Source organism: Plutella xylostella, chromosome 12 (assembly GCF_932276165.1).
Source record: "Plutella xylostella chromosome 12, ilPluXylo3.1, whole genome shotgun sequence".
NCBI lineage: Eukaryota > Metazoa > Arthropoda > Insecta > Lepidoptera > Plutellidae > Plutella > Plutella xylostella.
In genome coordinates, this window is record NC_063992.1 from 8,041,359 (window position 1) to 8,056,832 (window position 15,474).

Genomic DNA, 15,474 nt, shown 5'->3' on the forward strand with positions numbered 1-15,474 from the left:
AAGGGTAGTCAGTAGTCACATCATTTTTTGAACAATAATTTAGTTGATGCATAAAAGCTTCTTGCTTATGACCTCAATGCTCGTGTAGATTGCGTCCCTAGGGAGCAATTTGTTCTGAGTCTCCCGGACTAAGATACGTTCGTATTGTTACACAGGTCGGGTTATTTTAAACGTACATATTTTGTACTGTACTAGTACGTCGTCGTAAAAGTAAATTTTAACCATTACTTTTGCTTTTAGCGTGTCTAGTCTACTGTACTAAGGATATACAGGTAAATAAATCATTTTATATTACTTGATGGATAGATAGAAGCGACTACCTTGCTGTAACGACGTGTCAAAGAAGCTCTTACCGACATGGTGAGCCCCGAATGACCCCAATGTTGTATTAAATAAACGTAATTGCCAACGACTCCATAACCATTCAACAGGGACATAATACTAACCTCTTATGCCCCGACTCTCGAGTGTAGTTTTTACAAGCGAAGGTTTTCGAACGCACCGTCTAGGGGCGGTCTATAACGTGTTACACTCTATGGTCGTGGCTATCGTGACTTCCGAACGTTCATTCAATTAACTCAATAAATAAGTACGACCATAACCATTACAATAATCGTATATTTACTGATATAAACAGAACTTTTAAACGCAAATTGTTATTAGGGAGAAAAGTTTTTTTCTGTTAATAAATATAAGTAGACCAACCTTTTTTCTCGTAAATATCCTTTCAAAGAAACTGGAGCATGATTCCCGTTTTAATATTCCGTGTCGTCTGCCTTTATTTTAATGTTTTTCGGGTCAGTAAAACACGCCTGGTATTTTTGCGATGTCGGGCCGCGCCACCGCTAGGGGGCGCTCTAGTTATCAACAATGCTAGGTAGGTACCGAACCACGCGGACACTGCATTTCCATTAGACTTAAGACCAACTGCAAGGAAAATCGTGTCCGTTATGCAATTCTTCAAGACGGGCTGAATTATTTTTAAATGCACAACCGGAGCCAGGGGGGTCTCTACAGAAAAAAACTTTTTACCTAAACTTCGGAGCGCTACGCTAACCGCGGCTCTGTCTCGATGTATTACGGAATACACGGCTCTTGATCGTTCGTTCGTTTTCTGTAGCATACCCCCAGAGCTTCGCGGCGAGTAATTTAGAAGCAGCAGCGGAACCACTGGGGTCTAGGGACTCGCCGGATTACTTTGCAATAAATGAATTAAATTTATACTATGTATAAAACTGATATCAATTGAACGCAGCATTGCGTTTGCTGGCAGCCATTAAAATGAGTGGAATACCTAAAGTACCTACCTAATTTAAATATTTTACATTTTGCATCCAATACAAATATTGCAATAGTATAATCGAAACACAATTTAATAGATACATGATAAGTATATACGTTTATATTGCAACGATTTTAATGCATACACGAATCATTTGATATGTTTTTATTCCTAAGTAGGGCTACAGGGAGGGGCATTAATTTAACTTGAATGTACTTGACATAGTATGTATTGACATAGTACATTCAAGTGAAGACACTGTGACAGTGAGCCGGCTGTAGTGTAAGCGGCCGCGAGCTGCTATTGATTGCAGCCTCCCGCCATCCCCAAGTAATTGCCTGCCTTTTCTTTTTATTGACAGCCAGTACGCCATTCAAGTCATCTGCCGAGAGCATTTTTAAATAAAGAACTTTGTTGCCAACCCACCCACAGCATGCAGGTTAAATGCAAAAAGGCGCAACCGCTTGACCCATAAAGCAGAGCGGCTAAGCTTTTTAATGAGAAACGAGGTTAGACCGTTATTCCATATTTAAAGTCTGCTCTTCACATGCTCCGCTAATTGAAATATTATCAATATTGTTATTACGGTAATTTCGTGATCGCATATGAATGCTACCTGTTATTTTAATAAGGCTCTCGTAGCCCATAAAAGCAATATTCCAGTGAATGAGCCCACATATTCTGCAATCATATTGGTAATTGATGCATCGGAGAGCGTTACCGGCCATTGCGGAATGTTATTGTGGGCTGGACCGTGTAGAAATGGCCTTGGGCTCCTGTGGGTGTACACGTATATGCGTCCCTGTATGGACTAATAGGCGTATTACCGCATTACAATGCATGGGACACTTACCAAATGACATAAATGGCGATACAGATACGGTTACTGTGCAGAGGTACTTAAATGGGTTTAGAGATTGGAATGTAAATACTTCAATGGTTATGGATTTCCATCTTGCTTTGGTTGGACTAATCAGTAACTTGTTATAGTTACTTTATATATCCATGATTTCATTTAAAGCTATTGCGTTGTGATAAAAAAAACATTCAATAAAACAGTTGATAGAGTAGCTCCAGGGCTGGCGCCACCGCTAGCGTGCGCCGAACTATGTTTGCAGCCGCGCTCGCCTGCAAAAAGCGTAATAAGCTAAGCGCAACTACGAACATGAAGCCGGCAAATTGTGAGAGATCGACAGATTACCGACGAATACCTAGAAAATTGCCCTCTTTACGCATATGTCACGATAACACAAAGCGGAATATGAAATGTTTGTAATAGTTGGGTTTATTAGTTCAGCAGAAGTGGCGTGAACTCGCCCCACAAAGTTCATCGGCCGCTCTCCGGCGCCTCGGGGAGAGAATTTGTTGCTTTATTAAACCGCCACAATAAATTTGAATAAATGTTAGTGCAGCAGTCGCAGTGCCTTTCCGTGTAGTGCACGATACGATATTTTGTCCAAACTAAGCCGTCCCTGAAAAATTTACCTCGTTTTTTGCATCTGCGAAATTTACGTCGACTGCTGCAAGTCCGTGAAATATTAATTTTCATTCCGCTCCGCAGCTAATATTTTCCAAGAACAATGCGTGTGGGAGTACGTGGGTACATACCTACATTACATACACTCAGAAAACATTAGCTAACAGGCAGTTAGGGCGCCCTGCCGCACCCATGACACAAGTCGCAACAGCCGTTAACCGTACAGAACAACATATCGAGCAAATTGTTACAGCAGCCGCGCGATATATGAGAAAACTTAATAACGGCTTAAGTTTTTAGACGGAACCCGTTGTAAATCTTGTCCGCTCGCGTCGGGACCCCGTTTAGGCAACCGCGAGAATTGACGCGCGTGAGACGTGACGCTCGCACAGATGGAACAATAAAACCGAGCTATAAAGTTTAGTTAAGCGCTCTCTAACCTGCCCCAATTTAAGTTGGCTTTTAAAACCGAATGACATCTGTTTAAAGTGGCACATAAAACGTGCGTTAAATATAGACTCGAGATGAGATGCTTTACCCCGAACTCCTTGCTACCTTCAATCCTTGTAACAACAAGCTCAGTGGAGTTGATAATAAGCGTGCCTACCGTGCATACATTATGGCAGTGGAAAAGTGAGCAAAACGTGCGAGAGTGGAGTTCGGCTTGGGGCCGCCCCGGCCGCCCGGGCGCTGGGCGCGGCGCCCCCGGCGCTAGGCGGGCGGCGGCACCGCGACGGAGTGCGCTCTGTGTGTGCACGACTTTGCTAATATGCCACCCTCGACTTATTCCCATTTCATGCTCTACATTCCTCTGCCTTTTCGTGTTTCATGTAAGATGGATGTATAAGATGTATATGAAGATCATTGTTGTAAAAATATAGATGATTTAGATACTAAAATTACGGCGGTCGTTGCACAAATGAGTTCAAATAGTTGGAAAATTAGAACAGTCTGACTGAAGCTGGAAGATGTCAGAAAATGTGCCGCCTTGTCAACTTGTCACGCAACAAGCCGTTTCTTGGCGAAACTTTCACCCTTAACAATGCCACTCACATCGCATCGCACACCGTGCAGACAACTTATGAAGGATATTGGGGAGAAACCGACTAATGCGATAATTGCAAAACAAACTCTTCAGAAAATCATTGTCATGACTGCGGGGTCGAGTTTAGAAACTTGTTTAATTTGCGGCTCTGAAGAAGTGTTTCAGTGTTCACGGTTTGCGCTTAGTCACGTAATAGCTCTTAAAACTTGCGAACAAGCGACAAGCGAATTTAATGATTCGGGGCTAGGGAATACAATCCCGACCTTTATTTGGGATCCCGGGATTTCGGGACTGGATGAAGACAATCCCGGGATCCCGGGATAGTCCCGGGATTAAGGTCACAAGCAAAAACATGCTAACGAATCAAAGTTTTTTAGGTTTATTAAAGACACAGTATTTATAATTTAACTTTGTCAGACCATACATAGTTGAAAAAAAAATATACTTCTTAAAAAAATAAACAATAGGCTACTCTGAGGCTACTTGACTCTTTTTTAAAGTAAGTAGGTCTAATATGATTAATAATTGCTGTATTAGACCAAACAAAATAATCAATTATTTTTTTGGACCTTGCCAATTGCAAAACTTTAACTTAAAAGTTCTACTTTTCATAAACAGGCGAAAACGGTGTCAGCCATATTTGTTTATAAATTATCACATCTGTGACGTCACACGGGTAGAAAACAATCCTTTGACATCTAACTAATGACAACAAAGCTACGAGAATACCCTTACATACTAATTTACCCTATTTTGTCAATCCCGAAAATCCCGGGATTGGCAAATTTTAATCCCGAAAATTTCGGGACTGGAAAATGACCGGGATCCCGGGATCCCGGGGAACGGGATCCCGGGCTTGTATTCCCTATTCGGGGCCCATCGGCCGCGTACCTGCCTGGTGGCGCCGCCTCGCGGACCCTTCGGGAACCTATCTCGACTTAATGAGGCACTTTATCGTTTTTCCTGCCTGTTTAAATGTTTCCGAGCAAAAAGTCTGAGCGCTTGCCGCCAACGACTTTAAAGGAATGGTAATGTGGTCCCACTAAGTTTGGGGTGTAACAAGCACAAAGAGCTGCAGTTAATTAAAAAGTAGATGCACTTCCCGAGGTTGCGTTTCATGTGAGTTTGCGCTCATTTTGAAGAGGTACATTCAGACACAAGAATACCTATCTCTTAGAAAAGCATCTAAGATGCTTTGTGCGCGCAACATGAGACCCAGTTCGCAAACTAAGTCAACTTACAACCACTTAAAGCTGCGCCAGCCAATAAGTCCCGAAAACGGTTGTCAAAAGCACCGCAACTTGAAACACTCTGCAACTGCAACCGAAGCAACTGAGCAGCGCAACAACAGGTTGCGGTGTGACAAACTAGCTGGAAGGTGCACGCAACTGTAATCCAATTTGCCATAAGTTCGCACTACTTGCGGGAACTTGCTAGACTTACTGATTTAAATTTACAACTTGGTCCATCGTGCCCGGGCTTCCTCGTAGGCGGACTTGCAATTTTAACGATCACCCCCAACTTTAAATCAGATTTCGCTTTCAAGATTTAATAGTGTTTAAGGAAGTAGTGGAGCGAGTGGCCCTCTCCCGCGGGATATAATAAATTATCACCTATTAGTTGGATAATCAGATTTTAGTGCGGAAACGGAGATGATCTTATCTTTTATCGTCCGATTGCCGAATTCCGGATATGTCTTTGTGCCAGCACGATTATGGCTTTTGTGAATGTTCCATATGTGATAACCGAATCGCCGTCAATTTCCTATAATAGGCTTAGACGTTGAAAATGGATATGGACAATGGAAGTCAGCTCCGGCGCTCAAATCTGTTTGATGAAGGAGTCTCGTCAGGAGAAGACGTTTGCACGCTCAATTATTCACAGTGGGTTCAGTTTCACACACGGATAATAGTATATAGGGTGTCTTGATTGGTACTACAAAGCTGTACCTGATATGAAGGAATATCCCCTATGTGCACATTGTCCGTAGCTAGCTAGTGCGTTTGCATTACTAGAGAGTGTAGACGTATTATTAATCCCGAATAAAACTTTTCATAGGTCTATGTTCAGCATTGGATGTTGACCTGGTGATGATGAAGATGACGAATACTTTTTCAGACTGTACTTATTTAACTTCTAAAGTATTAAATCAAGAAAACAAAGTTATAGACTAGAAAATTTTAAGGAGCATAGTGAACTACGGGCATACTTTCAGACGCCAGATAACATTGAAGTAAGTATCTGAAAGTTTCAGGACACCGAGCGGGCGCGACTCTCCATTTTATGCAACTTAGGTTCTCGCAGCCTGCCACTGAATATTACAAGCAGATGAAAATTATATTTTTTATGTGAATTGTAGATCCAAATTTTGACACCATCTTCTTGTTTTTGTTGTGCTAAAGACGTATAGTGCCACAAACTTATCTGTTCCGGTGAGAGCGAACTAAATTGGTCCATATAATCTATGTCATGTCAATATGAAATTCATTAGTAAGTAATGAGGTATGGACCAATTTAGTTCGCTCTCACCGGAACAGATAAGTTTGTGGCACTATAACGTAACGTAAGCATTTGACAATGCAATGTTTTAACATTAAAAAGTCTAACCCCTATGTCGCATATTACAACCAATATTACAACGTAACAAATAATATAAAATAAAATGCCTCCGTTTGTCTCCCGTAGGCTGTGTGGGAGAGCCATGAAATATGGCGCGGGCGTCTTAGCACAGCTGACTCGTGTGGCCGCGGTGGCCTTATAAGACGCTATTAGTCATGGGGTCGCCTGTTTGCGATGTTCTATTGTTTTCTCGGATAGGGATACGGTATTCCGCTCCGTTTTACTGTATTATGGTTTCTGTTACTAAGTAGGTATACATTTAGTATCACTTGGGTATCTTGGCACAAGATCGGATGAATCCATTTTGAGTACTTTGTAGTAAGTATAGGAGAGAATGATAAATGTAACGTACATTATTCAATTATCCTCATTACAAATGTCGTAGGCCAATATGTAACCTTATACACAACAGATGCCGACAGATTACTTCAGAATTGATGCTACCTACATCAAGCAAGACAATACATAAATCGATTTTATATTAAGTATATATTTTTTGTTTGGTGTAAATAAAATGTATTGTATTGTATTTTATTGTAATCCAACGATATCAATGCGAAAAACCATTCAGTTTCAGGTAACAGAATCAGTTTCCACCAAGCTATCAATCGGGCCCACAAACAAGACTCAATCACTTGAATACTTCTCAGAACAGAAGTTATAAAAGGCGAATCCTAGCGGTTCAATTAAACCGAATGGCTGCAGTTGCGATTCCGGGATAATATAAACTTAATTAATTCACCGCTCTCACCGCAGACACTTGGTTACTATAAAACAGGAATAATGCGACTGCGACATCGGAACTAAAAGGGGTTATTCTCAAGACGGAGGACTGAGGAGTTAGGTATAAACTCACCGTGGCCCCGCGCCCCGTGCCGAAGTTACGAGTATTAATCGGCGATAATGATAAATAAATGGAAAATGGACGTAAATTGTAACGTGCGTGGTCACGTACAACTTTTAGGTACAATATTAATATTAATAATTACAATATTAATACATATATGAGATATAGCTCCCGATCAAGTCACTTCTTTAACATTCAAACCGTCCATTGGAGCTTTGTGGTCGCAGACACACTTAGAAATTGTAACTCACCACATTGTCACACGTTACACAACATTCTTGAATTTTAAAAGTGCTTGAAACGTTTCTGTAGATTATAGTCCTGGGTAGGTACTTTAATTTCACCAACATATTCCTCAGTCTCATTCTGTCGATTTAACCGCAACAGTCTCAACCGTAGAAGTCGCCTGAAACGCACAATCTGAAGTAATGTTCCTGAGTTAACGTTCCGTTCTAAAGAATTGATAGTGGCAGCTCCCCGTAAATTTGAAAGGGAGGCTGAGTCGCGCCACAAAACGGCCTCATAAAGCTACGGCTAAATAAAAAACGCGTACCGCATAAATCGTGACACAATCGCTATGTAGTTACAGAATCGACCTCCGCGTACTGTTTTACGACTGAACTTTATAGTTTTACTCTAATTGAGTTCTTTATCTCTGTCTTAGTCTTAACGATCTGATAAAATTGCGAAAGAAAATTAATAGATACTTACTAGCTTTTGACGGCGAGCTTCGCATCGCCTTGAGAGTACCTATAACTTACCGTGTAAATAATTTTCTTTTATCACATTTTTAACTGCCACGATATGTTATTTCTAAACTCTTTAAGTAAGTTTGTATATGGAACTGTAAGTACCTATGTATATGTTTATATTTCATGTACAGAACGTGGCTGTTTAGATTTAGATCACAACAGTTTTCCCTTTGATCATATTCTCCATTCACCTCAGTTGAGCGTTTTCCTTGGGTTACTGTAAAACATTAATAAGCGTTACGTTGGTTATAAATAGCCTTCTTCAAGGTTTGCTTAAAAATATTTTAAGTACTTACCTAAATATTTCGTATTCTTAGAGATATATCTCTCCACCTAAGTAAAAGCTAGATAAGTATAATAAAAATAGATCATTCATTATGTTTTCTTGGAAGTGTCTCTCTCTTGCTACATCAGTCTGTCCCATGATGTGATGAATGAGGCTAGACATTCATGCGGTTAACACGAAAAGTCTATAATGCCCTCAACGGACCTCATGAGTACTAGGTACATAAGTATTTACACTCTTCATAAATTCAAGAAAATATTCTATTGCTTAGGAATTTCCAACTGGGGTTTCTAATTTATTTAGCCGAAATTCTATCACTAAATCAGGAAGAGGTAGCCGCAACCAAATAGGCAATCTACTAAAAGACGCCCCGCGGCGAGTCACCCCACGAGTAGGTACAGACAGAGCCACATTATACCAGGCGCAAGTACAAGTAGCTGTGGGGTCACTCTCGAAGACGAAAAACAAAGTTTTAGAACGCGAGATTCATTTTAATATAATATACATAAGTACCGATATATTTTTCTTTTGTAGTTTTCAATTGTTTAAATTAAGACCGACGCCTTATCTCTATTGTGTACGCCTCATGGCAAAGCATGGCATGTTCTAACTTACATACAAGACCATTGTTACTAACCTGTGGTTATGCAAATAAATTGAAATAGAAATCTCGTTGCAACGTGCCATCGAACAACGGCTCTTATTCGTACATTTTTCGCCAGTATACAGTAACCCTCCTGCACATTTATACCGTTTCAGATAACATCTCCGTCGTCGAAGAATTAAGGGCACCGAGTCAAAAGTGCCTTACAATATTAGGATGTTAACCGCCGAAGCTGCTTTGCATAATTTAGCCATTCATTCATTCGTTCGTTCAGGGGTTCCATGATCTCGAGGGGTGGAGAACGTATGCTCTGATTTTAAATCTTTAATGCGTTAATTGAGAGATTGGGTTTCTTGAATTTCCCGCCTGGAAATATCGTAGATACGTTGGTATTTTTTCCAATAGGATTGCATCTTGGATCTTGGACCACAATAAAAATAAAAAACGAATACTTACTCACTTATTGTTAACAGACATTTAATACTGGGGACACCAACCTTTCAATTTTGTGTAACCGAATGTAATTATGAACAAAATATTACAAGAAATCACTCACTCTTAAAAAAATGTATAAAAAATACTTGCAGTAGCAGATCAGGGATCAGATAAAGTTAACAGACCCAGTAAAGCGTTATGCCGCGTAAAATGATAAAGTAACAAAAGACATGCATAATTCATATTATGTATCACAGCACATTCTTAATCTTTCCACCCCCGTGTCGGCTCAACCGACTTGCCACATAAAAACGAACGACCGGCTCATTTATATCATCTGTTTACTAACTTGCGCGGATTTGGAAGGTTTCCCACTAACTGAGGTTATATTGTAACTATAAGGCGGACCCTAGACCTACAATAATATTGTGCAATATATTTATTGTGCAATAAGTTTTGCATCCAAATGACGTTTGCGCAATCTTCAATATTAACCCTAGATGATGAATTATATTGTACAATTGTCAATATTGCGCAATATAATTGATTGTCTAGGGGCCGCCTAATATAGAGTTACTTATCATGAGCCTGTTTAGAAGTAAGGTTAGAAAACAATAATCTGCAAACATAAAAATTATGAAGCGTATAATTCAGTGTAGGTACCTACGTCACCGTAGACAAGGATTGACTAATTATATCTAAGCGCTAAAAACGCTTCAGGCAAAATCTCAACCACTTAACCAAACCAAGTGTTTGAAATCTGAATCTCTTTATTTATTTGTCCCTTTTTCGGCGGATGAAACCGTTGTAGAGGCCTCATGTAGCAAAGCTTGCATCTTAATGGGCCACATAATAAATCTACGGAAACCCATAAATACTCGTATATTGCATTATTTCGCTAACCATTTTCACTTTGTTACAGTTCTTTGTTCAACACGAGATGACATTTTCCTCTTTCCCCCAGTTTTACATTTTTTCCTTGACTTTTAAAACAGATTCCCTATAAACCGCTTTTTCCTGTGAAATAAATGCCTTGAAAGGTTGCTTGGGGTTGCTATGGGTTAGGGTTTAGCTGGGGATTAAATACCGTTTTATGTAACGGGAATTTTATATTTTTTACGTAAATAATAATTTATATTATGTACCTATTCAATTGTAAAGGGGTTACATGCAGGTGTAGATGTACATCGTACATAGAGGTAGTCTGGAAGAGATTACTTTTAGCAATAAGACCGCTAATTGTATCATATATACCTGTTTGTAATTCAGATTTTTGTGCAATAAAGTTATCTACATATATTATCTATAATAAATCTTGTAAGCACAGCACATTTTTCACCTCCACATTGTTTATAGTGAGTCAACATGTAAGCAGCTTTATGTATAACTAGTAGGTATATCCCTATGTATAAGCCACGTACCTACACATAATTTAAGCTTTCGAATCAATACACTTTTTACGTGTTGACCTTAAAATATTACGTTCGATTTAGTACAAAGGTAAACATCATCATAAGGCCTCGACAGATCGCTGCTCCGCAGCTTCAAAATGATAAACCACTTTTATGCGACTTTGTTCAGGCACGTTTATCATAAAAGAGCACGGAATATTTTATGTGGGACGCCCGTCGCAATCACTTCCTGATTGATAGGGTGCGCGCTCGTAAACAACCACGACAGAAATGAGGCCTACGTAATTTGCGAAACGATTTCGACTGCCACCATCACGACCAAAAAAAAAGAAAAATATTAATTCCAAATTCAAACGTGGGGAGCGTGCGGCTGAAGCGTCTCAACCCGAGGACCCAATGTTACGATAACATCTCTTTGACTGTGGCTTTATACAGTTATCTTGTCGCGAAACATGCGGGCTCCAGACTCAAAAGAACGGCTTACTGCTTACTGCCGTCAATCAGTGTAATAGCGGGTTTATATCGGAGAATTTTGCAGCTTAGCGCCATCTATGGCGCGAAACGGTGCTTATAACGTTTCATTATCCGGGTTTAATTTTATACATGAACGCACCCGCACCGTCACGATCGCTGCACTCCCGGCTGCCCCAATTTTACGCAATTTGCTTAAATCTTGTCGCCAAGAAAATATTCGTGGGAGAGGTATTCGTCGTATCCGCGAGGTGGATCCCCGCTGCCGCCGCCGCCGTCGTTTCGCCCGCGGGCCGCGACGACTGATAGAGTTGGGAACCCCAGACCCAGACCCAAATTAACATCAACATAAATATAACTAGGCCACCTTTTTGGGTATTTAGATTGGTTTATTAAATAGAAAACTATTTTCAGTGACTAAATTTTGTCTAGTCTAGTCCATGTATATTGTATACTTACATAGCTTATACAAACAGAATTCTCTACGCTATGATTAAACCACTAACCAAAACCTACTCACCGCCCCTCTATCACACACAACAAATGGTCATAAAAATAAAATATTGATGTTTCAATTTATCAATGTTAGTCCTGCAGGATTGTGTACAATAATCCGGTGCATATTACGAATGACAGTTTAAAGCTGGCTCCCGGCGGCGGCGGCGGCGGCGGCGCGGCGCGGTATCGCAGTCGCAGGGTCGCCCGACTGTCACTAGGCTTTAGGGATTTACCCGTCAACCGCGACAAAATGGCGGCAATAGTATCGCCGTTCGATTCGATGCACACAGACGTTATAAATGAACTTGATAGTGAAAAGGATTATTTTATTAGATACACCTACTCTAATACCTAATTAATAAAATTGCAAAGTAGTCGACCCGATCCGAAAGTTGTACGGTTTCATAAAAGGACCATTATCCATCTTGAGATGAAGTGAGAGTGTGCTTGTAGAGAACACGCTCGCAGGGTTCGAACTGGTTCTAGGCTTTTTAAGATATGGCTGATTCTCCGATAGTATATTATACCGATTACAAATTTATATTAATGTATTAGATACTTAAGTACTGGAGCGGTGGTAGCTCAGTCGGGTAAGCGCCCGCTTCTCACGCCAGAGATGCGGGTTCGAATCCCGGCGCTGCAATGTACCAATGAGTTCTTTTCTGAATTTAAGTACAATGTATACCATCGCTCTTACGGTGAAGGAAAACATCGTGAGGAAACCTGCATATCTAGATTTAGCACATCTAGATATGTGAACCCACCAACCCGCAGTGGACCAGCGTGGTGGGAAATGGTCCAAGCTTAGGAAGGCAGTTTAGACCTTGGGGATATGCACAAAGGTTCCATTCGAGAGAGCCAGGTGCAGGTACTGAAACCCCCACAGAGAATAGAATAGAATAGACACTTAATGAATAGTGGGGTTTACTAAATAATAATATTTATTGGTTGTCCAGAGTGAACACTGACGAGGAACAGGATCTCTCACCTCTTGCTTGCCTTCATTGGCTGGCTTGAGTGGTGTACCGCTAGAGCAGAAATGCTCGGAGGAAGGAAGTATATCCAGTAAGTGCTTGTAGGGGTCTTGACCGGCATCCGCGATTGCTCTGAGAGCCTTGGTATACCTCTCCACCCTCAGCACCTCATGCCATGTTGCCCCCTTGTTGCTACGTCACTGTAATGTGCTAGCGACTGTTTTGGGGGGCCCATTTAATTTGTGTGCGAGTCACCCCCTGCCTTTTTATCCGTATGTGAAACATATAGGTCCAGGCAGGGGCCATAGTCCTTCCATAGTCCCAGATACCCAGTCCATTTAGCACCCCATTCCATAACCCTGTATTAGTTTTCTCCACCGGGGATTTTCCTTGGGTTCACTTCTATAGTTTTCGCAGGGAAAATCGTCGGTTAGTGTCACATTTCATATAGATTAATGTTGTCAAAAGAGCCTCTACATGTTGGCTTCGGCCCCATGCACGCCTTCCAAATGCCCGGGACCCCATGGTCCCGAGATGGTAACGACACAACATAATAATAATAATAAATAATAAATATATTTATTTTCAGACCACATAGTCCATAGTAAGTGTTAGTAACAATGAATCTTAATACTGTAAATAAAGATAATGCCAATGGGCGTTAGTTTTCGTGTTTTTCTATGACACCTATAACGTGTTATTATCCCACCCAAAAGAGTGAGTCTAATCTCCCCAATGCACCTCTGACTGACTGACTGACTGACTGACTGACTGACTGAATTACTGATTAGAGTGTTAGGCCGCGTTTCCACTGGTGATGTACAGTGCGAGGAATGCTAAACTATTGGTGTCTTGTGGAAACGCAGCCTTATACTACACACTAACGTTGGTAATAGTAACAGGTGCCTCTATTTCGTACAATAATAAACAAGTATATAAATATAAGTAATGCAATAAATAAACTTGATAATTTCATATTGAACACCGCAGTTATCCCAATTCCCAATTAGGTGCGACCACAAATTAATTACAACCCTCAAGCACCTCAACTATCATGTAATAAACCAATTGAATAATTATGGTTGCAACAATTTCAATCAAAATTTTCATTAATTATTTACACTGACCGTAGTTATTCTTTTGTTAGGTGAAAACACCTATTATCTTATTAGATCACCATCATGACTTTATAATATTTATATTATATTAAATGAGTGAGTTATAATTATAATGTAAAACACTCGGAGTAACATTAGGTATACCCATCACCCAAAAATAACAAATTCGGTTCAGCCGTTTGGAGGCTACAGAACTACAGACAAATACACAGATACACATGAATGTTGTTTATTCGACGTTAAATTTTATTACATAGTCATAATATTAGTCTACCACCATTTCACAAAGACTCTGTCCCTAAAGATACGAAATGGCTTAGAAACTCCTTGAGCCAAAACTTATAATACCCCTCTTTTTCCGTCGGTCGTTAAAATTAGATAATAATGTTGATGCCGACTGTACTTTACCGTACACTCGTCAGCACAAGTTTCGTAATTCAGCCTCAGCCGCCACGCACTGTGTAATTACTCTGAAATCAATTAGACAATATCTACGTGACTTCGGATCCTTCGTGAGATTTACCCTGAATTCAGGAGAGGCGATCAAAATCCATAATATTATAAGATTTAGCTATAAAGGCAGCCTACGTAATGAATAATATTACTCTTTTTTTTTTTATAAATTATGCAATTTTATACCTTTATTATTTCTTAACGGTTCTAAAGCCTTACTATCGCCATAATTATGTATCTACGTTTTCCGCTACCCACCACGGCCCGCACTCTGCGGTCTGAATAGGTCCTGAAATGCATTGATCGTCATCATCACGACCCATCATGTCGCCACTGCTGGGGCACGGGTCTCCTTCCAACGAAGGACGGGTTTTAGGCCTAGTCCACCACGCTGGCCTATTGCAGGATGGTGGACAGTTGCAGGTTGGTGTTGGTTGTTTCCTTATTTAACCTCTACTTCCTCTTCCCCAGGTGAAGGTCATGCTGCGGGTGGGCGCGGCCGGCGAGGGTCCCTTCACCAGCGGCTCCCAGACCTTCTCGCTGGACAAGCGCAAGAAGCAGGTGACCCTGTGCGAGGCCAGCGCGGCCCCCGTGGCCCCTGAGGACAGGAAGCTGGGCGTGGCCGCGCCCAAGATGTTCGCCTTTGATGCGATCTTTTCGCAGGATGATGCTCAGGTAAATTTAATGAACATAATAACAATAAACATCTTAAATATGCTCAGGTTATTCAGTATTCAGCCTGCCATGATATCATACTGAAATTCTCTAGAGGTATATAAAAATATACCGACACTAGGTAAATTAGCTCACAGGACTCGAGTAGGTACATGAAAAGAAAAACAAATAAACGCTCCGTACCGGCAAACCTATTACTTATTCACTACACTATTCCAGAAAGAAATAGTACGCGAGCAAGCCATGGAAACCACCGCGTATAAAGAAACTTTAAAATGCTTTCTACTTTATTACTATTGGGGGTTTGAATTTAAAACAATATGCACGTAATAAAATGATTCGATAGCGTTGCAGCTCCCGGCACGCGCCCACTGTCCCTCGACGCCGAAGCGAGTCTACAAAATATTGTGTCTGAAAAGTCCTTAGAGAAAGTTCTGAAAGCAAAAACTACAACTCCTCGTACATGTTTACTAGAGAATCATTTAGATCGCTTCTAGCTCAGGGAAACTTCTTTTGCGGCAGTCTG

General features: G+C 40.7%; 1 protein-coding gene across 1 annotated transcript in view; it reads left to right on the forward strand.

The window, feature by feature from the left end:
* LOC105384996 (kinesin-like protein CG14535) overlaps positions 1 to 15,474 on the forward strand; it is a 204,091-nt gene that overhangs the window by 176,374 nt on the left and 12,243 nt on the right. Inside the window, exon 5 of the mRNA XM_038118950.2 lies at positions 14,745 to 14,948. Coding sequence (XP_037974878.2) covers positions 14,745 to 14,948 — 204 coding nt within the window. The remainder of the gene's footprint in view (positions 1 to 14,744; positions 14,949 to 15,474) is intronic.